This window comes from Pteropus medius, unplaced genomic scaffold, assembly GCF_902729225.1.
Source record: "Pteropus medius unplaced genomic scaffold, Ma_sr-lr_union100, whole genome shotgun sequence".
In the NCBI taxonomy this organism is placed as follows: Eukaryota; Metazoa; Chordata; class Mammalia; order Chiroptera; family Pteropodidae; genus Pteropus; species Pteropus medius.
In genome coordinates, this window is record NW_024349225.1 from 6596072 (window position 1) to 6624022 (window position 27951).

General features: G+C 46.4%; 1 protein-coding gene and 2 long non-coding RNA genes across 4 annotated transcripts; 2 read left to right on the forward strand and 1 right to left on the reverse strand.

Annotated features, from left to right (window-relative positions):
• On the reverse strand, positions 1-19055 carry LOC120617598 (uncharacterized). The gene is made up of 6 exons (XR_005656969.1): positions 18935-19055; positions 10138-10194; positions 9316-9391; positions 8929-9083; positions 7377-7528; positions 1-276 (listed from the first exon to the last, which is right to left on the reverse strand). It is a non-coding gene; the product is annotated as an uncharacterized LOC120617598 (long non-coding RNA).
• ZNF648 (zinc finger protein 648) lies at positions 9503-15617 on the forward strand. Of its 2 annotated transcripts, none has more exons than XM_039881328.1 (2): positions 9503-9778; positions 12442-15617. In XM_039881328.1, exon 2 carries the CDS (start codon positions 13029-13031, stop codon positions 14631-14633), a length of 1605 nt encoding a protein of 534 aa, XP_039737262.1. In that variant the 5' UTR covers positions 9503-9778; positions 12442-13028; the 3' UTR covers positions 14634-15617. The 2 variants fall into 2 exon arrangements, with proteins under 2 accessions (XP_039737262.1, XP_039737261.1); XM_039881327.1 differs by having other exon boundaries at positions 12968-15617.
• LOC120617599 (uncharacterized) lies at positions 18066-27360 on the forward strand. Its single transcript, XR_005656970.1, has 3 exons — positions 18066-18650; positions 26961-27110; positions 27236-27360. It is a non-coding gene; the product is annotated as an uncharacterized LOC120617599 (long non-coding RNA).
• Positions 27361-27951: the final 591 nt, after the last annotated feature.

Sequence of the window (27951 nt, forward strand, 5' to 3'; positions counted from 1 at the left end):
ACACTGCATTGACCTGAAGAGACCTCTCAGGTGGCATCTGAAAAATGACTTTCTAAACTCAAAGGATTTGGATAGCAGGAGTCTAGAAAGACTTTCTGGCAGAAGAGTGACAAAGACATGGAGACAGGAAATGGTGGGTGAATACGTGGGGACACCCCAGGATGGATTCCTGCCGGGCCAGCTCCTTCAGTCGGCACCTGGGCTCCCCAACTCCAGGCTTTACTCACTTTGGCAGCTTGGTGCTCAGGGCCATCTGTGGGCAGTCACCTGGGGAGGCTGTGGGAAGAAGTAGGAGCAACATTGTGGTCACCTCAACCTGAAGTCAGCCTCCCTAGCCCAGATTTCCCAGGCACGGGTAGCACTGCCAATTTGTGTCCCCAGTCAACACCAGGATGTCTTCCTGGGGCCTCCGCTTCGTGAGATACCGCTGAGAATACTGCCTGCCCGAGAGGCAACGAAGCCGACCACTGAGCAAACCCTGCTCAGCCACCCCCTTTGCTTCTGCAGACTTGCCGATGAGCCCTGCCGCTGCGTTACAGCTCAGCTGGCCGTGGGGGTGGGCTGTGTGCAGACCACAGCCCACTTCGAGGCCGACTGTGCCATGAGGGCGCTGGAGGCTGTGCCTGGCAGGAGAGTGCTGCTCATCCTTTCGTCCCAGCAGCCATGTCCTGCTGGATGCCTAGAGACACGTGCTCAGCCTTCCTGGTTGAAGTTCTGTGCCAAGAGCTGACGGGTGGGCTGGCGGCCCGGCTGTGCTGGGTTTTCCTAATAGATAGAGTTCACTTTGTGACGGAAAGGCTGGCCTATGGACTCTAATCACGCAAATGGGAATTTGGCCTGCCCACCTTAGAATCACCTGGGAATTCCCAGGAACCATCCAGGAAACTCTGATTCAGTGATTCCAGGTGAGGCCTCTGAGGTTTGCTCTCTCTCTCTTTTTTTTTTTAAACAAACATACCACACCCCAAGAAGAACGCTCGGAATTAAAGAGAATTGGATCCACAAAGGGCTACAGATCCCTACTGTGTGTAGGGCAGTGGCATTTTGTGCCTCAAATGACACTCTGAGATTGACTTAGAAAAAGCCTCCTGTAGACTGCCTCCCAGGTCAAGAAATGTGTCCTTTGCATCACCTGTGGAAGTCGCTCATCCATAGGGCAATGCCGCCACCTGCTGGTCAATTCTAGAAACATCTCCCATTCTCCAGATGTCTGGTTTAAAATACTGAAAGGAAGCCAGGTGTCGTGGCTCTACCCTCCCTCTATTGTTCTGCCTTTGTCCTATTCTGAGAACTACGGTGTCCTCCAGCCTCTTCTGGTGCTTCTCATTTAAGCCTGTCTTCCTTGGGAAGCCACCGGATCCTGCTAATCCACAATTTGCCCTGAATTTGGTTCAGTTTAGCACACACTTGGTAGGAGCCAGGTGTGGGCTGTTGCAGAGGAAAATAATGCAGAGTGAGAAGTGGGGACGACTCATGAATATGGATCATTTCTCTATGAGGTGACACATGAGCTGAGTCCTCAAGGAGAAGACAGGAGAAAAGTGGGGAAGGAAATTTCAGGCAAAAGGACTAGCAAGACGGAATATTCTAGCTGTCTGAATATAGAAACTGAATTGTTTTCTTTTCAATCCACTTCTTTGCTGCCCACAAAAGAAAGGAATGCAAACATTTCCCCTCTGTTTCTGGGCAGATTTAAAGATTAAGAGAAAGGAAAACAAGTTTTTCGGTTGCTAACATTTGAGACTGGGTGTTAGAGGCTGAGTCTGGGGGTAGAAGCCGCAGGACCAGGGGGAGCAAGAGGCAGAGGAGGCTTCTCCCTCCTGGAGACTTCTCCTGGCCAGCGTGGGGAGAAGGCTCTAGGTCACTGTTCCCAACCCGCAGTGAACTAACCCCCAGAGAACTAACAAAGCCCAACGGAGGTGGCTGCATAGTGCCAGGATGCACTACACTTGCACATTTGCAAAGAATTTCTGGGCCAAGAATGGCCGAGAGGCATCCCAGAGCCAGTGGAACTATACACACCGCATGCTGAAAGAGCCCCTGATGTCTCCATGGAAACCCGTGGGGACCAATGCCCAGGGACCGGACCCCTTGACCTTATGAAGGACTACAGCACCTCAATTGTAGCCCCAGAAGTAGAGAAATACAAATTTAGACCACAAGGAGAAGACAAAGGGACTCTATGTTCCTGCACGTCAGGGTTTACAGCGGATTCATTCCAGCCATCGGTACAAAGAAGGTCCAGACGAGGCATCAGAATAAAAAGGGAAAGGCGTACCTATTGTGAAGCTGGCTAATCAGACTGTCTGGGTGGTGGGCGAAAGGCTGAGTCCAGGACATCCTGCAACTCAGTGGTTCCGGGATCCTAGCCAAATGTTTCCCTCAGATGGCCTTGTTTTGTGTCTCCAGAAGGTTAGGGTCACCTGGCTCCTGTGTGCCAGCTCTGTACTTGTTCTGGGCCCAAACACAACAGTAGCCAAATTTGATAATGTTCTACTTTTACCCATAGTCCTTCAGGAAAAACTATGCCTTCTAAAGACGAAAATGTCACCCTGCAGTGCGCCCTGCCATGTGGTCCCAGGATGGAGCCCAAACTCCTTAGCTTGCCCCAAAGGCCCCAATTCTGTGTCTTTACCTCTACAGCATCACCCTTTCTCACCACCTCTAACTCCAGCCCTTGGAAGGGTTCCCAGCTCCCAACGATCCCTCAGCTAACACCTGCCCATCCTTTAGGCCTTAGTCATTTTCTGAGTCCCCACCACCATGGCTGAGTTCAGGGTTTCTCGTGGGCTCCCACATGCTCTGGGCTGGCCCCAGCCCGGCCCTTAGCACACTCCACAACCACCCGCTCACTTCTTCGTCTGCTTCACCAGACTGTGGATTACTTGTGGGCAGAAACCGTGTGTGGATCACTATCACTCCTGTGGCCCCAGCACAGCACTCTGTCTAAAAAAGGTGTTCAACAAGGTTTCTGAGAAGAAATGACACTCGACACGAGAGAGACCTAAAAGATTGGGGTGGAGGTAGAGACGTGATTTCAAGACAAGAAAGAGCATGCCAGCAAATGCAAAGGCCCTGGGGTTGGAAAGAAAGTGCACGTCCAAGAAGCAGCTAAGGATGTGGCTGGGATGTGGAAGAAGTGAGCAGGTGGCATGGGATTTGGTCTGAGAGGTTCTAAGCGCGGCAGGAAGGGGCTGATGTGATTCGCTGGGTAGAAATGTTACCCTGTGTTCCCAATGTGTTCTCTTCCCCTTTGTGCTGTCATTGAACACAGACTCTCTTCTGAAAACAGTTCCTTGAAGTAGGCTTATTTGTGTTTTTCACATCCTCTTACCACTGGGTGGGGCAAGTGTCTTCCTCATTTCTTCTTGTTAATTCAGGCCGTTCTTTCTTAAAACTTCCTGGCTTCGAAGATCAAATCATCACCCCTCGTTGGTGCTGTCTCCCACAAACCCTAGATCGCTTCCCTTCATTCCTTGCGTGAATCTCTCACCAACAGCTTCTCATCACTCTTCTTGGAGACTTCAGCCCATGGAGCTGGCTTCTCAGTTCCCCGAGCTCCTCTCCTCCAGTGATCTTATCCTCTGCCCTGTGTCAAAAATTCACTCAAATGGCCAAAGACTACTGCCTGCCATCGATGATAACTGCGCCCCTGCACCCCCTCCGTCATCTCCAGTTGGTGCCTCTCCTCCTCTGAGCAGCACCTCCCAACTTCCCAGCTCACTGCTCCCGAAATCCCATCACCAACAACCTGTCGCTGTAGTGGGATCGCCAGCTCGGCCACCTTTTAGCTCGCCCCACTCAGTTCGGCTTCGATTCCATCATTTACCACTTCGACAGCGTCTTTTTTTGTGCACCTCCATCTTCAGTGCCCCACTTTTGCTTGGCTGTATTTGTTTGGCAAAACTCTAACCCTGGGGAGCTCCACTTCTGAGCCTACTCCATGCTTGCGCCCACGCAGCCGACCACGGCGGGAGGAACGCGCACAATCTTCCCGTCTGGTCTGGCTTTAGTGTGTGACCGCAAACCTCAGGTGGGCCTGTGCTGCTGGCAGTCATGGGCCCGTTCACTCCCCGACTCTCCCGCAGGAGTATTTCATACCTCCTTCCTCTTCAGACCTCCACACCTCCTCCCCCACCCTCCACCGCAGCCCGTGGCCTTGATTCCTTTTGCACTCACAAAAGGTGGCCGGAGAAAGAGCGCTTCCTCAAGCTCCCACCTCCACGTCCCCACATACCACATCTGTGTCCCTGTCCTTTTACTTCCCTCCTGTTCCTGTAGATGAATTGCCTGTGCAGAGGCCAACCCTCTCACTTTCTCGAGGACACCCCAGCAACCCCCTTCACTCCTACCTCATTAATTCACCTCCTCTGCTGGGTCGTTTCCTCCGGCATACAAGCACACTGTTCCCACTTCTCAGCTTCCTATCGCAGTGAGCTGTCTACGCTCATTGTCCACAATTCCTCTCCCCGCTTAAACCTACCCCAGTCAGCTTCTGATGTCCGTGTGGCTAACCAAATGGTCAATTCTTAGTCCTCACTTAACATAAGCTCTCAGTAGCATTTCACACGGTGGACCACTTCCTTCTCCTTGAACCATGTCTTCCCTTATCTCCAGAATATCACATCCTTCCGATTTCTCTTCGTACCCCTTTGTTCTCTTCTTTTCATCTCTTTTGCTGAGCCCTTTCGTCTCCCCCACTTACCAACACTGAATCAGTTCGAGGCTCAGTGCTTGGACCTGTTCACTACATACACTTTCTTAGTGGCTCATATAATCACGTGGTTTTAAATGCAATCGATACGGGTGCTCGCTTCAGCAGTGCATGTACTGAATGCAATTCATACAATAATAACTCTTCAATTTTATATTCTATCAAGACCTCCATTTGGAATCCAGATGCCTATATCCAATCCAGTGCCGATATCAATGTTTCCACTCGGACACATCGTCCAAGCCTGAACTCCTGTGCTTTTCCCCTAAAAATCTGTTTCCCAAGCCTCCCCATCTCGGTCAAGGGCAGCCTCATCCTTCCAGCTGCTGGGGCCCCAAATCTTAGCATCGTCCTGACTTCTTTCTTTCTCTCACCTCCACATCTGATCCATAACCCAATCGCGTTAGCTCTGACTCGTTATTTTGTCATCGGGCCCTTTGTTCAGGAGACTAGATCTCCTTTGCAGTCAGGCCCTGGGGACCTGGCTAAGAATCATACCGTAAGCTCCTCCTCTGAAGGAGCTTGCACTAGGTATGATTTTATCTTTGTAATTTGCATGTGTCACCTCACATCATTCCTCCAGTAAAACGTTCTTGCAGAATTTATCACTGAAGGTACACCTGCCTCATGCAGGATCACACCGGTGCTTCCTGGGACTTTCTGCACCTGGTGACCGAGTGAGGAGGAGGTAGAAAGAACTGACATCTGAACCTGGAGTTTTGTTGTGTGCTGGTTTATAACTATAAATTTAATTTTAAAAATACCTATAGGGTTGTTAACATTATTTCTCCTTGCGTAAGCTTTGGTAGTTTTTTTTTTCTTTTATTCTAAGGAATTTTTCTCTTCTAAGTTGTCAAATTTATCGGGATCCAGTTTATCCCTTATTATCCTTTCAGTATCTGCTGCAGATCTTGTAGAAATGTCATACCTCCCATTCTTGGTTATCAGTAATTTGTGTTTTCTCCTTTTTCACTCAGTCGGTCTGACTAGAAGATTGTCAGTTTCAGTCCTCGCAGAACCAGCTCTTGGTTTCATTCTTTTGCTTTCCTATTGTATTTGTTTTCTTTTTTATTTATTTCTGCTCTAATCTTTGTCCTTACATTTATTTTACTTATCCTAGGTTTACTTTTTTTAGTTTCTTAAGGTGGAAACTGAGGTCATTATTTGAGATCCTTTTCTCATATAGACCTTTAGTGTTATAAGTTTCTCGTGGTGGAATTTGTCTGTTTAGTTCACTGATAAACCCTAAGTCTAAAACAGTAATCAGCATAAAGTAAGTACTAAACATTTGTCATTAATGAATTAATGTCTCCTGTCTATCCAAAACCCTCTAAAGAGTTCCCATTTTACTCCAAAAAAAAAAAAAATCTTATTCCTTATATAACCTTCAAGCCCCTCCGCATCTGGGCCCCTCGCTGCTTCTCTGCCCTCCTCTCCTGCAATGCTTCCCTCAGCTCACTGGCTTCTTTGCCACCCCTCACATGTGCCAGGCAGGATTTGAACTCGGGGCCTTTGCAGTTACTGTTCTGCCCAGAGTACTCCCCCGCCCTGCCCCATTTCTCCTGGTGAAAAATGATGGTACACTGTGCAAAGAGCCTCAGCCGTCTCTCGTCCCCGCTCCCGTCCTAGGGCCATCCCAGATGAAGACACCTGGCTGAAGGGCCGAACCTGGACATTGAGTCCTTGTCTCCAGAGGACCCTGCCTGGAGCCATCACACCTCCCTGCCCTCCAGTCTTTCTGTCACCTCAGGGTCCCCCATCAGAATCAGGTGACTGTTTCTAAAAGGCTAAGGACTGGAGTCAGCCAAGGCGCTTTCCCCTGATGAGACCCAGCCACTAGCTGCATGTGATGCTTTTAATTCTGAATGCAAGAGTGAAATTTTATTCTTATTCATTTTACCTACCAGGACATAACTTCTTTCCTTGTTGTTTTCAAATGTAATGGCATAAAACTGCGCCAAGTATGCCTTTATGTTTCTATGACTGCTCACAGTCGTGTTTGCATTCTCATCTCCATCCTCCACTGACACCCTTCGATTTGTCTGAGGTTTTCGGGGCCTTTTCAAAGAATAGACATGGGCGCTACTGGGGTGTGAGGCAGGAGCAGTACTCAGTGTACCGAGGCCAGAGAACCCACACGGACAGAGTAATGCTGCATTCCAGGAGCCCTAAAGGGAGCTCCTTTCAGGAACTCTGCCCTCGCACTCGCGGCTAGAGCATTCTGGAGAACGGTCCTCTCCAGTTATGTTTAGTGCGGTGGATGGAAAAGGAAAGGGGAGGTGCGTTTTTAGGGAAACCTCAAACGCCTCTCTCCTCACCCCCTGTGAATTCCCTCTGTGTTCAGGCAGTTGAACTAGACAGCTGTGAGGAAAGGCGAGTGTGTTCGGTGGGGGCCTTGGACAGAAAAGGCCCCTTGTACCCTGGCCAGCGACTGTAGGTGGTGTGGCCCAGGAGGACAGGGCAGCCAGGAGCTTTGCAGCAGCGGCGGCAGAGCCAGAACCCTGGTGGCAGTGTTCAAGTGAGCCAGCGGGGCGGCCGGGGAGCTGGAGGCCCCATTCTGTGCAGAGAGAGGCAGAGCCAGGTCTGCTCCTCCAAAAAGGCGGGTAGCAAGGGCCAAGGAGCATGGTGTGAAATTCCTGACTGTAGCGAGACTCAAACTTACCCTTCAAGGTCCAACTCAAAAGGCCTCTCTTTTGGAAAGCCCTCCCCAGAGCCCAGGCGGAGACCATTCCTCCTTCTTGCTGTCCACAGCATTGGCAGCTCACGGTCGGACTGTCCGCTGATGGCTCCCAGTTCTCCAGCATGCAGGTGTGTCTTGAAAACCAAAGGAGGGACGAAGCGGGCTAGTTAACATGGAAGCCCCATGGCATACGGTAGCCAGTCGTTACGGTTTCCAGAAATAGAGGCATGATGCAAAGCTAGCTGTCTAGGCTAGATGCCAGTAGGCAGGCATTCGTGGGACCATCGTCTCCTTGGGCACCCGCGCTGAGTGAAAAGAGGGTCTCCTGCGGGGAGTGACTACGGTGACCGTACATACGCAGGTCCTGCAGCCTTGGGGCAGAGGGACTAAGGGTTTCCAGGAGGAACTGAGGGTGGAATCAGAAACTGCCTAATGTGTGCAGGCTCTGAAGGGGCAGGTTTGGGCAACTCGTGCTGTAATGATTCAGAGTATAGACCAGAGACCTTGGAATCACAGCTCCGCAACAGATTGGCTGTGTGGCTGTGACCTCAGATGAAATACTACGTCGTCTGGGCCTCGGGATCCTCAGTCTGTAAATGGGGAATGGCGCTGACAGCAGCCACTCCTTCTGAATATGGTGAGGATCCATAGAGACATGATATGTGGTGTGTTAGCATAGTGTTGGCCCGAGCAAACGCTCAGTGATGTTGGTTGTCGTGAGGCTGGGGGTGGGGAAGGACACGCACACGCACGCACGCACATCCCAGCTCCAGCTTTCACCTCTACGGGCCCTTCCCGAGGAATTCAGCCACTTTCTTGCCAAATGTGTGTGAAGCCCAAAGCTTGTGTGATGTGGCCGCCTGGGAAACTGAGCAGCAGCACTGGGTTGTGGGTTGGTGGCAACACCATCTGATAAGTTGCTATGGGAGATATTTTAAGTACTTTCTCTATCCTACACTCCCCCAACACACACACACACACACACACACACACACACACACACACACACACATCCCAATGGTCATCCACCATCTTTAGATCATGGCCCCTTCGAGAAATGCATGACAGTTAAGAATCCTCTTGCCAGGACAGTGCACATCCACATATTCTGTAGCATCCGGCACTTAATTTTGGGAACATCAGGATTTAAACCCTGTTCCAGACTTTCAGACTCAAAGACCTAGGGGCACCTCCTCCCTCCGAAGCCACACCTATAAAACAGCGAGGGGCAGAGGAGTCCACTTGTCCGGATCATACTCTGAAGACTACTGTTAGGCGTCAGTGTTGCAGCCCGGCCATGGCCACGGGGACATGAAAGGAGCCCCACGAGCCATGTCTCCCCGAGAAACAACAGCATGCATGACAGCAATGAGGGCAGCCAACTTTTCTGAGCACCATTACGTTCCAGACACCATGCTAAGCTCTTTATGTGCATTATCTTATTTAATCCTCCTAAGACTCTGCGATGGGGATACCATCACGATCCCTATTTTACAGATGAGGAGCTAAGGCACAGAGAAGTTAAGTAACTCACCTAAGGTCACACAGCTAGTGAGTGGTAATGTCTTCAGCATTCATTCACTCTAATAAAGGCACATTGGACTTGAGTGGATACAAATTCTGGACTCTCTGGGTCTTACTTCCTGGACCAGTTTTTCTCTTCGAAGTGAACCTTTATGGGAACCAATACTGAAAGATAGACAGAGTCCCAGACAGGTCCAAAATCTGTATGAATAAAGAGAGAAAACTATCTTCCTTCACCCCCACCCACAGCCAAATGGACATGGGCATCTTTGAGCCAATGACCACTTCAGAAAATTCTGGGAACACCTCTTCTCAAAACACAAAGTGGATACTAGAATTGGGGAGGTGGGAGAACAGACGAATACCTTGTGCTGCCTCCCAAGGAGGAAAAACTCACGCTTATTCAGAAGGTACACAGGTGACAAATGGCCAGTGGACATATGAGGGTAGGACTGAAGGATGGACTGCTGGCTCTGCAGGAAAGAAGGCATGAGAGTGAACAGGAGGGGCAGAGCCACCTGCAGGAGGACTGAGGGAGCGAGGGAAGGAGGCTGGCTCTGGCAGGAGGAGGAGGTGGGGGCAGAGGGAGCAGCAGGATCAGTTCAGGCAGTGGGAGAGGGCAGCCCCACTGTACCTCCCAGGCTGCTCTCTGGGATGCAGGCAGGAAGGTTGAGTGTATTACACTGGCCCCACCTCCTGAAGCTCTCTGCAGTTGCTGGACTGGACACAAAAGCATGAGGGACAGAGACAGAGTCTCTGCTGACCTGTACCAAACTCAGTTTCTGATTGCTGAGAGGCTACATGTGATAGAAGCCAGGGCGGGGGGCCCCCAGTGCCACAGAGCTATCTGCATTTCCCAGGTAAGCAAGTGTTTGTGTCTGAGCCAAAGGTGGAGAGCAAGGCCTGGGCGGTGGGCAGAGGAGGAGGCGGGAGGGGGCTGCCCTGCAGCGGCCTAGTGTAGTCTCCGGAAGAAAAGCAGGAAGAGGGGCCGGGCCAGGGCTGCGAGCAGTCCTTAGGCCAGGCTTCTGCAAAGTGTCCAGTATGAGGCGGGGAGGTCCACCTGGGCCGCTCCCGGCTAGCAAGTGTAGAGAAAGTTCCAGGAGAGGGCTGTGCTCTGACAGCCTCTGGGGGTCAGCACCCCTGGAGAACAGAGGGGCTGGCCACCCCGTGGCATCAGTGTTCCTCCCCCAGACCAGGAACATTTGCGTGAATATCCCACCTGAGTCCCTGCTTTCCGCTCCGTCTCCTTACGTACGGTCAAGAGAGCCTGTGGCAGCTACAGAAAGAGCAAAGCAGAACACATTCACTGTGGCTGCAGGCAGAGGTGGGATTTCCTGGCCGAAAAGGCAGTCTCCCGTCAGCTTCTGAGAGGGTGTGAGCTGGTAGAGGTGCTGCCTTGGGGAGGCTTCACCTGCGGCCCAGAGGAAGGGAAACGAGACACGGGTTGTGCAGAATGGGGTGTGTGTGTAAGAGGTGGGGCGGCGAGTGGGCGAGGTAAGCAGTCTGCAAACGGTTTCACATAACCATGCACACTGCATTGTCTCAGAGAGAGAAAAATGCCTAGGAAGTCTGTTTCGACCACACCCGGCATTGCCCTGCTGTCCTTGCTGGGGGACCACAGTCACTGATCAGGCATGTTAGCCTGAGCAGGTCATGTTAAGCTGGCTACCGCTGTATCTCCTCTGTTACACGCACACATGGCCACTCTAAGAACCACTATGCTGAAAATATGTCAGATCTGGTTTCCTCTTAAGAGGCATGCCAGCCACACTCCAACATGTTATGGGGATAGAGCTCAGGGCACACAAGACGCCGAACCCCGGCCGCTACTGCATTGTGTCCTCCCACTGCCACACACACACAGTAACGGGGCTTATGCCCAGGCAGGAGCTGGAGGAAGAACAGTTTGACAAGATGGGAATCCGTATAACAGGACGCAGTCTTACTGTGTGAACTTGACAATAACGCTGCTATGACCTTCCACTAGACACCTCCCAGAAGTCCTGCTGAGGTGCCAGGTGCTGGCAGCACAATTAACAGAGCACTGGCCACGGAGGGCCGGCCATGTGCACCGCTTTACGCGGACCATAGAGTAGGAGTTGTACTTCCGCCTTGCAGATGAAGAAAACAAGGCTCAGGGATTTGGGGGACACACAAGCATGCGATTTGGACTGCTTGGTAAACATCAGTTGAATGAATGAATATCTCTTGCTGAGAGTCACAGACGGCCTCCTGCCTCAACAGGGGCTTCTGGGAATCACACCAGGGCAGGCTCCTCTTATCCCTTCTCGAAGGGGTCGGGGTGAGGGGAGAGGAGGAGAGAAGGGACTTTCTGAAAGTACACACACGATCACTAAGACTCTCGACCACCCCAGAACCCCAGACAGCGATCTCTGCAGCCTGCGTTGAGGCCTCTCTCTCCTGCGGAGGGTAATTTGGGTCAATGGGAGCAGGGAGGAGCTCAGCAGTGAGGCCCCGTAGCCAAGGTTCCTTGGCCCAGAAAACACAGGGGGCTTTGATGCCTCAGAATGCGGCACTTTCCCCCAGGGGGCTGTGGCTGCTCTTGGGCAGGGCCCAGCCCCAGGGCAGGCCTCAGTCTGGAGGCCACAGCTGGGAGGTGGCAGAGCTCAGGGTTTAACATAACTGTCTCGAAGTTAGAAGCCCCAGAGCTGGGGTCCGTGAGCCTTGGGCAGGTAAAGAACTTCTTCGAGCCTCAGTTTCCTGGTCTGTAAAATAGGAAGAATAATACAATAGTAATAGCATCTATCTTAAAGGTTGCTGGGAGGACAAAATGAAATCGTTCTTGTGAAGTGCTCAGCATATCACCTGGCTTATAACGTCTGCCCAGAAAATGGAGCTACTAGTAACTACTAGTCTTACCACCCTCTGGGTTCTCAGAAGTTTCCCTCAAGACAAAAGCAAACTCAGGCCTGTGTCAGAAAATGTCTGCCCCTCCCCCCCGCCCCCCCCACGCACAGACCCTCAGTAGCCTGCCTCTCACTCCAGCAACTCCTATAAAATGTATTACTCACACAAACAACCCTTAATCACCAGTCCCAGCAGGCTTTCTGCGTGTCTTCAAGCTAAAATAAAATCAGTTAGGAGATGAAACTCAATGACTCCCTTGTCTCATGCCTTGCTGTCAAAACCCTAAGTCCATGCTTCTCAAGTTGGGGTACGTTCGCCCCTGGGGGCATGTAGGGGTGTGCCAGCAATACATGAAGCCATGTGGTAAATATGGTACACTTGAGGTGGCGGGTGGGGGGGGTGTTTAAACATTTAAATGGAAGGTAACTTAAAACACTATTTTTTATATTAAAGAATGTACATTCACTTGAATGTTTAAGATAAAGCAATATTGCAAAGATAGTTCAAGCTTACCGCGAGCATCCCATTCTCCCCTGTCCAGCATTTGGGGCTCTTTAACACAGAGGCTTGAGACGTGCTACCCAAGCAGTGAGGGGTGGCCGGTATCTTCTTGAGAACACCCTGGTGTCTTCCTGACACACTCCCATTCTCCTAGGGGCTGAAGCTTGTCTTTAGAAGAGATGGCCCAACAGCCCAGCACCTGTGACACAGCACCACCTGACACCACGAGATGGCAGACCGGCACTCCTGGCAGGCACCACAAGAGCTTTCTGTCTGGCCGGACAGTTAAAGAGTCCTGGAGAGGACCAGACCTGGCTTCCTACCCTCTCTTCTAGCCTTCTCCCAGGCTCACGGGGAACACAGCAGGCTAGCGGTTGGGGTTTGAGCCCTGTGGACAGGGCAGGGCACAGCTAGGACTCAGCAAATGTCCTCCTACCCCTTGTCATCGCTGACAGCATTGTCTCATGGGTCTTGTAGCTAGTGGGACCTCCAAAGGGACTGAGGCCGACTGTGGAGGTTTTCAGCAGGGCCCAGCACTCCTTCCGCCGTGCGGTGCAGCAGTGTGGCTGGCATGGCTGCCAGCCGGAAACAGATCAGTAGTGAGGACCTCAGTCCCCACCACCTTGAACATAATTAAGCACATTCTTTGTGATGTCCTCTCCACACTTTCCTTTCTGCAGGTATCCTGAGTCAAGCAGAGGTTCTGTCTAGGAGAAGCAAGAATAGAGGTGCCTGAACATCATGGCACAGGTGGACCCCCAAGACAGGTGGGGCGATGCGGCTCCTCTCTGCAGCTTGAATGAGGAGCCTCAGGAACCCCAGAGGCTGAGCATGAACTTAGAGAGTGAAGATAAGGATGGTGGGGTTGCAGGAGATGAAGGGGGCACTGGTGACCCTGATCACCAGGCCCATCTAAGAGGCAGCTCCCAAATGACTCAGGACAATCCTGACCTGCCATGGCAGCAGCCACCCAGTGAGGAGGAAGAGAATTTCTTTGACTCTTTTAGTGCCAGGGATGCTGGGAAGAAACCTACGGCGATGCCTGGGAAGAAGGCCAGCATGGGAAGAGATGAATCAAAGAACCCCCAGATCCAGGAGTCCCCTGGAGAAAGAGCGGCTCGGGGCGCCCTCCCGAGTGGCCTGTCGAACAAGTCGTTAGGTCAGATACAACCTCCCAGGGACTCATTACCTGCAGGTGACAGTGGAGGCTCGACGGCAAACTTCGACGCAGGCGTGGGTGTCCCGTCCAGCTTCCTTGGTACTGGAACCTATGGCTGTGCCCAGAGAGGTGCAGACACGTCCCCAGACAACACCTCTCCCTTGTGTGTCCCCAAGACGGGGACCAGAAGTAAGGACCAGAGTTCTGCGAGTGCGGGCGGGCGGGGGGAGGCGCCCTACAGGTGCCTGCAGAGTGGGCGGTCCTTCGGGAAGCCCAGCGACCCGCCGAGCCCCGCGCAGGCAGGAGGCGCCAAGCCTTACGCGTGCGAGCTTTGCGCGAAGGCCTACTCCCACCGGGGCACACTCCGGCAGCACCGGCGCCTGCACACGGGCGAGCGGCCCTACCGATGCCCCTTCTGCGACAAGGCCTACACCTGGTCCTCGGACCACCGCAAACACATCCGCACCCACACTGGCGAGAAACCCTACGCGTGCCCGGACTGCGGGAAGGCCTTCGTGCGCTCCTCCGACCTCCGCAAACACCAGCGCAACATGCACAGCAACGACAAGCCCTTCCCGTGCGCCGAGTGCGGCCTGACCTTCAACAAGCCGCTGTCGCTGCTGCGCCACCAGCGCACGCATCTGGGCGAGAAGCCCTTCCGCTGCTCCGCCTGCGACCGCGAGTTCGCGGTGGCCAGCCGGATGCTGGAGCACCAGCGCGTGCACTCTGGCGAGCGGCCCTTCCCCTGTCCCACCTGCGGCAAGTGCTTCACCAAGTCCTCCAACCTGATTGAGCATCAGACGCTGCACACCGGCCGGAGGCCCTTCAAGTGCGCGGACTGTGGCGTGGCCTTCGCGCAGCCCTCGCGCCTCGTGCGCCACCAGCGCATCCACACCGGCGAGAGGCCCTTTCCTTGCGCGCAGTGCGGCCAGGCCTTTGCCCGCTCCTCCACCCTGAAGCGGCACCAGCAGATCCACTCCGGGGAGAAGGGCTTCCTCTGTGCAGAATGCGGCAGGGCCTTCCGCACCGCCTCGGAGCTGGCCCAGCACATTCGGGTGCACAATGGGGAGAGGCCCTACCAATGTGAGGACTGTGGCCAGGCCTTCACCCGGTCCAATCACCTCCAACGGCACCGAGCCAAACATGGCACCTGCAAGAAGGAGCCCATCCCCTCCTCTGACGAGTGAGGGCTCTATCAGTAACTCGGCAGAGGCCAAGACACTGTCGACCGCGTTGCTTGGACCCCTTCTCCGAGGACAAGCCTACTCATGGGATCGCCATCTAGCCTCCTGGTCAGCCTCTCCTCCCAGTGGGTCACCGGCCATGGGGTGACCCATTTGATTCATGTGTTTGATCTCTGAGTAGAAAGTAACCGGAGGGCTTGCACCCCCGTGTGCGGTCTCACATCCTTCTGCATCTCAGAGGCCGTGTTGGAAAAGGATGAGAAAAGGTAGTGAGAGCTGGTCAAGAGTTGAGTTCCTTGGTGGGGGATCTCAGTCAACCGGAAACTACAGAATTATATGTGGGCACTGTGCAGGGCTCCAGGAGCAGAGTGAGGCAATCCTGCCCTCAAAGCCACATGCAGATACTGAGAACAGGGCATCGGGGACCGGTCTCTTTAAGAAAGGTACTTTTCAGTGTTTACAGGAATACAGGAACCCCAGAATTGGCCTCCACGAGGAACTCTTCCAAAGCGACAGAGCCTACCAAGGGGTGACTCAAACCCAGCTAGAGTTTCTTTTTCCTACTGGAATTACATTACCCTCAAAAATGTCTTGAGGAGTACTGGCTTTGAAGTAGGGAAATCCTTTATCTTAAAAGGAGAGATGGGGTGGGGAGGTATGTCTATGCTTAGGAACCAGCCATTCTAGAAGTCCAGAACAAGCTCTGCATCTGAGAAAGAAGCCCATACCTCTTTCCAGTGGAACTGAGTAACTGGGTCTGACCTGAGCCTCGCCCACGAAGTTCACAGGTGCTTCCTCTCTGGCCACCTTTGTTTCTATCCCACCCTGGGAGCTTAAATCACATGTAATATTTACAGAGGAATCTGCCCATTTGCAGAGAGAGACATAAAATTTCCATAAGGGCCTGACCGTGATTCAGGAAACTTTTTAGGTTCATTTAAATTTGCCAGCATTGTTCACTCCAATTGAAATAAAGAAAATAAAATTCCTCTTGCCCAAGTGCCAATTGGCTTGCCTTTGTTTAAAGTCATTAAAACGAGGTTTGAAAACCTACGTGACTCATAGCTATGCTTTAACGAGGTTATTCCAAATTTGCATTACCGACTGCCATTTTTCAAATGTATTAATTTTATATAGTTTAAGGTCAGTGGTTCTTGGCTCTGGATCTCAACTGTGAGGAGTCCAGGACTTCACAGAGTTCCGTCGATGCATAGGGGCAAACAGCACTCACCTCTAATCTTACTGAAGTCAGATAGGATATTCCAAAAGAATGTATGGTGCTCTATTTTTGAGGATATCTTTAGTATATTCCTAAAATTGCCACTAAAGTGTCCGAATCTAAATTTTTCTTGGATTCCACCTTATTTGGAGCCGTAGTATGCCTGCTAAATAGTATTCTCATGATTGGCACATGGGGGCCAAAGAAAAGTGAGATATGTCGTCCCTCCTTGTTTGACAAAGGTAACCTTATCAAAGAGCTCCGACTGCATGCCTGTAGGTGTCATGTGCTAAATCTCTCAAATACATCTACGTGTTCAAACGACAGTTAGCTGGTTGTCGATTCAGGCATGAGAACCAGTAGTCGGGTTCTTAGTACATCTCCATCAGTGATATGACCTTGGCTTCAGCTCCTGCGTCTGCATTGCCAAAATAGATATGATAATAACGGGGTAATAAAAGTTGAGGTCATCTTACTTTGCTGAATGCAAAGGCATTAGATTGGTAGGGAAGTCATAAAAACCAACCATAACCTTGTGACTGTAAACAGAGTAAAGACTAGTATATTTTTTTGGGTAATCAATGAAATATTTGAAGACCGAAGTTATCGTTCCTTTATTTTCTATTCTCTCTTTTTAAAGATGGTTGTTAGTACAGTTTTACTAATTAAAAAATTTGGTTTGGCTCTTTAATTTTTTAAGGCGGTTGTTCCCCAAACCAGTTCTTAGAATGAATGTATAGAAATTAACTAGAAAAAAAAAAAGAAATTACCTGGGCTATTTGTTAACCATACAAGTTGTTGAATTCTAGTCTTGAATATTGATACAGGTCTGCAGTGTGTCTTGGAATCTAATGTTTAAAGCTTCCCATGTGTCTTGATGCACAGCTAAATTGGGACCACCCATAAGGGTAATATATTGATGACGGTTAAATTTTATCATTTAATAAACAGATAATGTAGGAAGAAGAAGCAGGCAATCTGGATGAGATCACATCAAAACAAGACTAAAAATAGGCTCAAACTACTAGAACACCTCCTGACTTGGATACAGTGGACTCAAACTAGCAAGCAGGTTTTGATGCGGCCCCATAATTTCATTTCTGCAGATGAGATGCAGTCGTTAGGTATGGCTTCCACGGGCACACTTTGGGGGAGAGGGTGAGTGCACTTTTGTTAATAGGCAGAAAAACTAGATTAGCTGGTGTTGGGTATATTTGGAGCTGTATAGTATATTTCTGGAATATGAGGGAATATGATATAATATTCTAAACTGACTAAAGAGAGACTTATTAATCCTTCACTGCTTATCATACAATCAAGTCATATTTTAAGGAAAATTCTCTCAATCAGTCTTTTCTCTCATCAGCTGCCAGGGGCATGCTGCGTAGCTATTGTGGGAACGTGCAGTCCCATTACTGTAGTCACAAGTCACTGGACCAGTGAAACAGTGGTGTGCAAGCGGAAGGCAGCAATGCTGTTAGTTGAGAGGCCAGTATAAAAGAGAAGCCAGCCAGGTGTGAGGTGGCTTGGCACAAATCCTCCTCAACAGAGTCTGTTCGTCCCAGGTGGAGGCAGTTGAATCCTCTGTTTGTACAAGAATCAGTGCTACCAGACAGGCTAATCTGGCTCAGATTGTTGCCCAAATGATGCTGAGCTACTTTTTTCTAGTTTTCTATAAACCTACTTCCTATCATGGCAGACAATTATTTCCCTGCTATGTCATTAAAAATCGGAACAGGGCCTTCTTTGTAATAGAATTTAAAGCTTCTCTCTGAACTAGTGCTCTTTCCACAGTTTAGTTTGCCAAAATTAATTTGGATATACTCAGTAAACTGTTCATTTGTAGGTTTCCACTTAATAGAAATTCTCCTGATGTGGACCAGAGTCCCCAATTATGTGATCCATACCCTTTAGATAATAATGATAATAACACTTACATAGTACTCAATACGCTGGAACTGTTTTAAGTGTTTCACATATATTAACTTTAAATTTTAAAGTAAAGCTATAATAATTACTATCTCCATTTTTAAGATATATAAATCAAGAGACAAACAAGTCATATTGCCCAAAATTATCATACCCAGGAAGTAACATAATACTGATTGGACATTTAGTCATTTAGTGGTTCTAGGGTCAAACACAATGACCACGAGAATAACTGCAGGGCTAACTGTCTCTGTTTGGCATAGAAGAATACTCTGAAATTCTTGGTGACAGGCATTTTAAAAGTGGGTGACCATATATTCCAGAGAAGATAAAGGTTGAAACACAGCACAGCAGAAATTAAGGCATCACTCAGGGAAGGAGACCTATGAATTAGAATGGATGTGGAAGAGCTTGGGTTGAGAGGTATTGTTAATTCCCTAGAAAACCTATCAATAAGGTGGTGAGGAGGAAGGGAGTGGAGCTTAAAGAGTGATGATGGCTCCTTGAAGGCCCAGCATTGTTTTTATCTCACTGACTAAAGAAACTTTCTGGGGCTATTCTGTACACATAAAAATACCAGCAATGAATCTTGGCACTCAACATTTACACAACATTTTATGATCTAAATGCATGCACATTGAATAGCTATATTACCCCCGACATGAGCACAATAGATCACCCAGGAGTTCCAATGAGGCCTTAAAAATTCTTGCTGGAAAGGAAATTTTGTGTAAAGCATCAATTTAATTGCTAGAACACTCAAGCAGATGTCATTGCTAGACTCAGAACTAGACTACGAACCACAAACTCAATGACCCAGGAAAACATTGCCAAAGATGGAGTGACACAGTGTTTCATCAGACCAGCAAAGGGTATGTTTTTAAAGCTGAGAGGGAAGCTCATTTTTAACACGAGTTGCCCTCTCTCCATCCTGCATAAAACCATGCCAGAACAATTAAAATTCTTGCATTATGGCTGGGTAATATTTTTATATCCCTCTCCTCCTAGTTTTCTCCTTAACCACTCCCCACACCCTCAGTGAAATTGGCTCAGAGATTCACTGTCTCAGGAGTCTCAGGCATTTAGTAGATTAGCTCAGTCAATAAATGGTGCTTCTATAAAATAAGCCATAATTAAGATTTACAGAAAAACAGACCTGTTCCAGAAAGCAGAGAAGATGTGGAGGAGGCTGGAGACAAATTGGGGAGCATGGGTTCTGTGTGGTAGTTCTGATGGAGTCAAGGACAAGTGGCGATGGCAGATAAGATGAAGAGAGGCCTGAGATTTCTGAGGTGGAGTCAATATGGCTTGGTGACAGGGATAATAACAGCTATCATTTATGATGACTTTTTAGGGGTCAGGTATTTTATTTATTATACCAATTAATCCTTACAACAATCTGTTATGAGAGACCCTTGAAAAATATTCCCATATTTTTGGAATGTGCAGCCATTTTCCTTTCTAGGAAAACAGTTGAGATTAATAGATTGTGGCTACCGTCTATTATTGTTAAGCAAGGTCGCCGAGGTCTATGTGACCCTACTGAGAGATAAACTGCCTGCCTGCCATGAGGAGAATGTACTGCAAGTCCCCCGCCTCTGGGTTTAGAAATTATGCCTGCTTACATTTTTATTTTTCACAGGTGCGGTGGTTTAAAATATATACCAATGTATATGTGGACTCTAAAAAAGTTGAACTCCTAGAAACAGAGCAGAATGGTGGTTACCAGAGGCTGGGGGGTGGGGGAATTTGGAAGATATTGGTCAAAAGGTACAAACTTTCAGCTATAAAATGAACAAGACCTAAGGATCTAATGGAAAACATGATGGCTATAGTTAAGAATACTGAATTATATGCTTGAAAGTTCAGGAGAGTAGAACATAAACGTTTTCACACACAGGAAAAAAAAAAAGACAAATATGTGAGGTGATGGATGTGTTCATTAACCGGGCGGGGGGTGGATTTTTCAATAATGTAATTATATCTCATTTCCACGGCATACCATACACTTTACATATCTTACTATTTTTTATGTTAATTATACCTCGGTAAAGCTGAAATTTAAAAAAAGAATAAAAAATTGTTTTTAAATAAAAATTTTAAAAATATGACCACAAATTCTTTGACACTCCTTCCTTCAAAATGTGGAGCCTAAGTCCTCTCTTCTTTTGTGTGAGCTGGACTCAGTGACTGTGTTCTAATGAACAGAATAAAGCTGTAAATGTCCTTCTTAGGATTTCTTTAGCTAAATTGTACAAATTTTGATATGTAATACTTCCATATTGTTCAATTCAAAATATGTGCTAACTCCTTTATGATTTCTTCTTTGACCAGGGGTTAGTAGGATATGTGCTAAATTTCCAAGTATATGAGAATTTTCTGGTTATTTCTTATAATGGATTTCTAGCTTAACTGTATTAGGATTAATAATATACTCTGTCTAGTCTACAAGATTTCATTCATTTGAACTTTGATGAGATTTACTTTGTGATCCAGTTTATAGTCATTTTCTTTAGATGTTTCATGTGTGCTCGAAAAGAAAGGATTTTCTGAAGTACTCAGAGCATTCTATATTCGTCTATTAGGTCAAGTTTCTTGATTATTCTTTCCTGGTATTATATCCTTATTAAATTTTTGTCTGCTTCTTCTATTAATTACTAAAAGAGGTATGTATAAAAAGCTCCCACTATGATTATGGACTTATCTATTTCTCTCTGCTTTTGACCAATTTTATATATTTTGAGATTATGTTATCTTTTCCACTTAATGTGTGGGGGAAAAATAAGGAAAATTGGTTACAAAGATAACTCCAGCTCCTTTTAATAACTCAAAAGCATTGCTGGACAAGTAGCTCATGTTGTAGGACATTTTACTTGATGACATTTGTTATGAGTTATATTGTGTCCCCACAAAAGAGATACTGTTGGAGTCCTAACGCCAGTCCCTCAGAATGTGACCTTACCTGAAGACAGTCTACAGAGTGAATCAAGTTAAAACGAAGTCACTGGGGTGAGTCCTAATCCAATAATGACATGTTCTTATAAAAAAGGGGAAATTTGGTCAGTCAGACGTGTGTAGGGAGATGATGGCCATCAGCGAGCCAAGGAGAGAGGTCTGGAAGCAGAATGCCCTTCACATCCCCCGGGAGGACTAACCCTGCACACACTTCAATGGCTGACTTCTAACCCCCAGAACTGTGAGACAATAAATTTCTGTTATCATCTAAGACACCCATTGTGGTATTTGGTTACGAAAACCCTACCAAACTAACAGAACATTTACAACTTACAAGACAATTTCATTATTTAAAAAGAAAAGTATGTTTTCAGCAGAGGAAAAAAAACCTTCTGCCCTTAAAAATGTGAAATAAAGAACCAGAAATTAAGGAGTAAAGCTGGTCTGCTATTTAAAAGAATATCCTTTTACATTTTACAGCAAAGTTAAAAATTTTTTATCTGTTATCAAGGGAGAGTTTTATTTAATAAACTTGGAGGGTCAGTCTTATTGAGCAAAGGGAAACAATGCCCATGTCCGCAGAACTGCATTCTATGATTTCCTAATTAAGGACGAGAAAGACAATTCCCAAGCTTCCTTCTGAGAAGACCGGTGCAATAAATATAATTAACTCTAAGAGGTTTAATAATAAATCGTGAAATCTCCTGAGCATAATAAATACAACCAGGGAATTATTTTAATGTAGACTCAGCGGAATAATCACAAATTCAACTTCAAAGCAGAGTGAATTTCAAATAGCATACAGATTTATTAAACTTTTCTGGAAGCAAAATTTTAAAGAAGCTTAATTTTCTTAGCACAGCTCTTGGGCTATAATAATTTTGAGGCCATTTATTATTGGAAAAGAGAGGAGTGTGCTAATGTATAGCCTTAGCTGTCCTCAGATAATGTCAGCGAGGATAACAATGTCCTACAGACTCTTCATAGTACCTTGCTAAAGAGAAAATATGAAGCTGAATAAAGCACGGACTGTGAATATGGCCCAAGAAAGAGCTTCAGATCACCGTAGAACTTTGCAATAACATACATAGGTTTGCTCATTAGCACTATGCTGATCTCTCTAATTCCCCAAACTACCCTGATACTCTGAGTATTTGGAGGCTCTTGTCTCGCATGTATTCAGACCAATGCCTGGAATATGCATTTGATAGATGGTCAACTGATGAATAAGACAAGACAAACGTAATTCCATCTTTATGGGATCTCATAAACCCAGAGAAGAGAAGAACCTTGAAAGTCATCTTCAGTCATCAACTTAATACAGCAAACTCACGTAGAGAGCCACCTAACCTCTTCCTAGACACTTCAAGTGATTTGAGTCAAAGAAATCTCACAGTATTTTAGGTATTCCATTTTACCATCTGACTGCTCTAGGTATTAAAAATGCTTTCTCTAGACTGAGCCCCAAGTTGGCCTAGAGTTAAGTCTACTCAGTCTTGATTTTGACTGAGCGAGGTATAGGAAGTTCATCTTAGAAATGACAGCCCTTCAGATATCTAAAGAGAGCAATTATATCTCCACTGAGTCTATTTCTAATTACAAAATTAACACATTTCTGTATTTCAGTAAATGCTGGGGATAATTTTCAGTGATGGAGTTAGAGATAAGTAGGAGCTGGGAGAGTGATTTAATTAAGAGCAATTCTAGAGTCCGGAGGGCAAATTTATCCAGTTCTCGTCATCCCCACGGGGAGAATAGCTACATGCCTGCCCTTTCCATAGTTTGATTATATGAGCCAATAAATTCATTTTTCCCCCTTACATACTTTCCAATGAATTTGTTCACTTGCATCGGAGAGTCCTGACTAAATATAAAAATGCAGTGCCCCGGTAAACCTAGGTTGGGACATGCAGCAAAGCCTGAAGACCACTCAGCTCTGTTCTTTCCCTAAACCATAGTGCAGATCTTGGGATCTTGCCAATTTCTGGCCAGTGGCATATTGTTGGAGACCAAGCCAAGAATTTGCGCTTAGGTATATGTCTTAGTCTGTCTAGGCTGCTATAATAGATTACCATTGACTGGGTGGCTTATAAACACCAAAAATTTATTTCTCACAGTTCTGGAGGCTAGAAGTCCAAGATCAAGGTGCCTGCAGATTTGACATCTGGTGAGGGCCCATTTCCTGATTTTAGACAGCCTTTTTTCACATGGCACAAGGGAGCCCTCTGGGGTCTCTTTAATAAGGCCACTAATCCCATTTATGATAGCTCCAGCCTCCTGATCTAATCACCTTGCAAGTCTTCATCTCCAGACACCCTCACATTAGGGATTAGGTTTCAACATATGACTTTGGAGTAGGTGGGGGCGGGGGGCGGTGTGTGAACATTCAGTCTACAGCAGTGCACAGAAGATAGTGCAAGATGGCAGAGAGAGAGAAAGAGAGAAAATTAACAAGATGGCCAGTCAGCTATGAGGAGGCAGATTCTTAGCTATAAAGAAAAAGGAATAGGAGAGATACAGGTCTGGCACAAGTTGCCTTCTTCCTAGCTTCAGGTAGCAGTTAAGCACTTGACATGTGGCTAGTACGACTGAAGAGCTAAATTTTTAAACTTATTTAATTTTACTGAATTTTAAAACTGCAGCAGTGTAAAATATTTCCCCATTAAACACAGCGTTATTGTTTTGGTAGGATCATATTTCACTTTACTGTCATGTTGTCTCAGATATGATTACTGTAGCATTGTGTCATTTCTAGTATTACAACTGGGTCTAGTATTGATTCAGTTGGTGTCAATCTTTGATTCAATTTGAATGATTTTTCCCCTAAGCACCAATGTAACATAATGCATTTATTTGAATATTTTATGCAGACAGCATGGGTTACAGTGGTATCTACATAAATTATAATTAGTAACTAAATTCATACACATATTATTTTCATTATAATACAATTAAATTATTTTTTCAGGTTAAAATAAGTATGGACAGATTTTTAAATTTAAAACAAAGGCATAATACTGGTGGAGAATCAAATGGAAATGCAGAAGTTACTAGTATGACCCGAACAGTGGGAGAAACAGACAGACTGAAATAAGATATGCTGCAAATTTCACAATTAATAGTAATTTGCTGAGGAAAATTTTAAAAAACTATTTGTTATATAAAAAAATAATTCTAAAATAATATAATGAACATTTTCATCAAATACGTAGTAAATTTGATCATAGTCAAAAAAAGGTCAATGAAATTAATTGCCTGAAATCGAAGTTAAATAAACGACACTGACTAAAATCTTGTCCATTTTGGTTCGTAGTAAACAAATTGTAAGAATCATTTTTAGTGATTTGTATTATGAGAAGTTTCAATTTCACCATAAATGCTTGAATATCTAGGTCTTATATGAGTTTTTCTTTTCCCTAAAGCTTCAAATTTAGTTGTTCATTGAGAAGCATGAGAGTGAGGTCGACTCAAATTTCTGAACACTTTGTTACAGTTAGAATAAAAATAACTGTCAGATAGTCCATATTGCTATTTTAAGGACCTCTTAATGTAACTCCATGAGACATTTGGGTAACTGACTGTTGTTGTAATTCTGCAGCAATAAGTTCAAGAAAGTTCTCCGACCAAGCTGTGCTAGCCTTGGAGAGAGGTGGCCAAGGGAGAAAAATGAGTGTATGTCCACATCCCAGCACACTGTACCAAACTCTGCAGTCATATTGTCCATTGCCTGGGCCAGAGATTGATAAGATGCATGTGATTCAGATGAGGAACCTCCCAGCACATACCTTGCTTAGCCCATTGGAAACAATTCAAATGCCTATCTATACAGTACAATAGATAAACAAATAGTGGAGTATTCATGATTGAATGCTATAAAGAAAGGATAAAAATGAATTACTGCTACATGCAACAATATGAATAAATATCACAAACATAATATTGATGAAAAGACATACACAAAAGAATACATACTATATGATTCCACTTACATAACGTTTTTAAAAGGGAAAAAGCTAATCTATGATATTAGATATCAGGACAGTGGAGAAGGAGGCGGAACTTAGGGAGACAGCATGGAGGAGGCTATTTGGGTATTAATAATACTCTATTTCGTGCTGAGAGATAGTTACATGGGTATGTGCCCTTCGTGAGAAGCCGTCAAGTTGTACACTTAAAATAGGCAGTTGGATAACATTAAGGAACATTTTTAAATTTGAGTTTTATCCACAACAAGCGATAAAATACTTTGAAGGAATGGAATACTCACAATTCCTATAATTTTCTGAGATTTGATTTGCATAGAATTTCCACACTCTCTGAGACTAAAGTGATGGATCAGATTTGGGCAAAATCGAGAGAGACCAGTAGAAGTAGAGAGAGGAGGATGAGAAGAACATAAAGATGAGCAAATGCTGATCATGGTCCATGGCTAGTGAGAGGTGAAATGTCATGGGAAAGATGGCTGAGGCTTTTGCACAGGGAAGTAATATTCCTTTCCCCTAGTTCTTTCTACTTTTCATAGGGTGAGGTGTGGGGAAGGTATCTGAATTTATTCAGAAACGTTTTTGTCCCACGCATGTGCGCGCGAGTATCCACACACGCACACGTAAACACACACACTTAATGTATTTATGTATAAAATAAATACACCACCCACAACAATTCAAAGAAGTGAGTTATTCTATTTCTTAAATTAGGAAATCGATGCCGAGAAAGGCTAAGTAATGCATCTGAAGGCAACAGAAGGGAGATAACGATAGTGGAGCAACGTAGCTTCCTTTCTAAGAGTGACCCCAAGAAACAGAGCACAGAGGGTTCAGCAAGCGATTTATTGATTGGCGGTGGGAGGTGGTGAGCAGGGAGAGGGAGCAAGGAAAATCTCAATAGCATTTGGCAGAGACCAACATCCAGGGCAAATGGCTGGCGTGGTTTCCATGGTAATAGATACCCACCCCAGCCACAAAACCTCGTCCTCTTTTAGGCCAGAGAACCTGATTTCATAATTTCATTCAAGCTGTGGAGTCAGAATCACTCGATCCTGCGTCAGCTCAGGGCGCTGCCTCTAGAAAAATACTTTTTATTTTAGCAGGTCATTATTAATGGTTCTTATTTCTTGTCTTAGGAATGTCTCCTGCGCAGTGATGTGCTAGGTGAAAAAGTGGCTTTTGAAATTTTCCGTCTACTTCACAGCTTTCAGATTTGGCTCATGTGAAAGGGAGTTGAGAAAGTGGAAAATTTTCTTTACCGGTACTGAGACCTGCGTCACTCATTGTTTCTGAATATGTGCATCTACTCTGTGTCATCTTCTCGTTAACTTCCAATAGTAGTTTTGATGTCAGATGGTGGTTTAGGTTCAATTCCCAGACCCATTTCTTCCTAGTTCTGTGATTTGGAGCAAGTTAATAAACCTCCCAAAGTCTCAGTTTTCTTACCCGTATCATACGATATGATGCTAGTACTTGCTTCATAATGAGAAAATGGATATAAAGTGTTTATAACACACAGCCAAAGCTAAATAAATTATTAATCTCATGTCTAGACTGTTTTTTTTTTTTCCGGGCTTTTCCATTACTTAATGGAGAATTTCTTAGTAATTTTTTAGCACCTATTATTCAAAGGAGTTAGGAAATATGTTTCAACTAATTGAATATTATGAGTAACGGAGTTGATACACATAAAGTCAATATATGAGATCAAGAATATTTAAGGAATAAGATTCACAATTATATTTAAGAGGGAATTCTAATGCAAAGCACTTAAAACTCAGGATTTGAATCCAATTGGCTAACTCCAGAGCCCCTACTTTAAGCTTCCAAAGATAAGAACATGAATAGGTTTTGCGAGTACCCATTTTACAAATACGTAAACTGAGGAATGCCTTCTTATCTATACGTTTATTACACCTGAAAACGCAGACCCTCATTATGTAACCACAAGTCATTTAAACTCTCAAGGTTAATTTCCTTTATCTGTAAAGTGGAGACAATCTTAATACCTCTGCCCTGGAGTTGCTGGCAAGTTTAAATGAGACAGTCAGTGGAAAAGAACGTAGCCTCTGCCACACACTCACTAATGTTAGTGTAACGGAATCTCTTAGTGTCCCACCTGAACCTTCTTTACAAACAGCGGGCCCACCCCGAGCTACGATTCCTGTTGTCTGATAACAATCCACAGCTGCCCCTACGCTTGAAAATAGTCCTCAGCCAATCAGAGATCTCCTTGCCCAGGAGGCACCACCCCCGACCACGCGGGACAAATCTCAGCGAATGGCAACAGACGTGGTGGTACAAAGACCTGGCCCCCAGCGCTGAGTTGGGCTTAGTTCTGTGGTGTGATGCCGGCCTCGCTGTGGAATCAAACTGACACGTCTTCCTCAGGTACCACACTCCTGCTTAAGCGTTCTACTCAGTCTCACTCTGCTTCTTTCGCTCCTCTTATGCTGGGAGCACTGCCTCAATCACTTAGAAGACTTCTTTTTTTTTTTTTTATTTCCCCATCTCAGTTCTAGCGGCTCCGGAACCCAACTTAAGACAACCGGCATCAGAGGTGCTTTTAGGAAGCCGGCCCTGAGGACGCCATCCTGGAGGTGGCTTGCTTTCTGGCCGGACGGCAGTGAGAACCCCACAGCTGAAGGTAGGTAGAGAATTGATCATCCTTGCTCTGCCTCACAGCGTGATTGCTAAGATTTCTGTTTGTAATGCGCTGGAGCGGGTTCGGGTCGAAGAATATTGTGTGCAATGTCTCCGCGTTTGAGAGGTGTGGGAAAAAAATAACTATAAGGCCTCTGGAACTGGGTAATTGAAGAGACAACATTACATATTTGGGTTTATTGGTCAAAAATTTAAAGCAAAGCATGAGCCTCAGAAGGCCTTAACTCCCGCAGCTGGGATGAGGCTGGGGCAGAAACAGCTGAAGCTGGGGCACGAGTCTTAATTGCAGTAGTGCAAAGCTCTGGGAAGGCTGAGTTCTCAGCTGAGGCCAGTCGCTTAAGACAAAGTTGGGGCCTTAAATGGAGTAAGAATGTGACCCTGAGATTTGTGATAGATGTAGTTCTGCATTTCTGTTCTCCGACCTTTCATTCCCCTGAACTCTCTGATCCTGAAGAAGTGGCCTGTTTCTCATTATTGAAAATAGAGCCCCCTATCCCGGCTTGCTTGAAGACTACAAAGAGACTTCAAATAAAACCTTATAAAACAGTGCAAGGTCTTTTTCAAGATA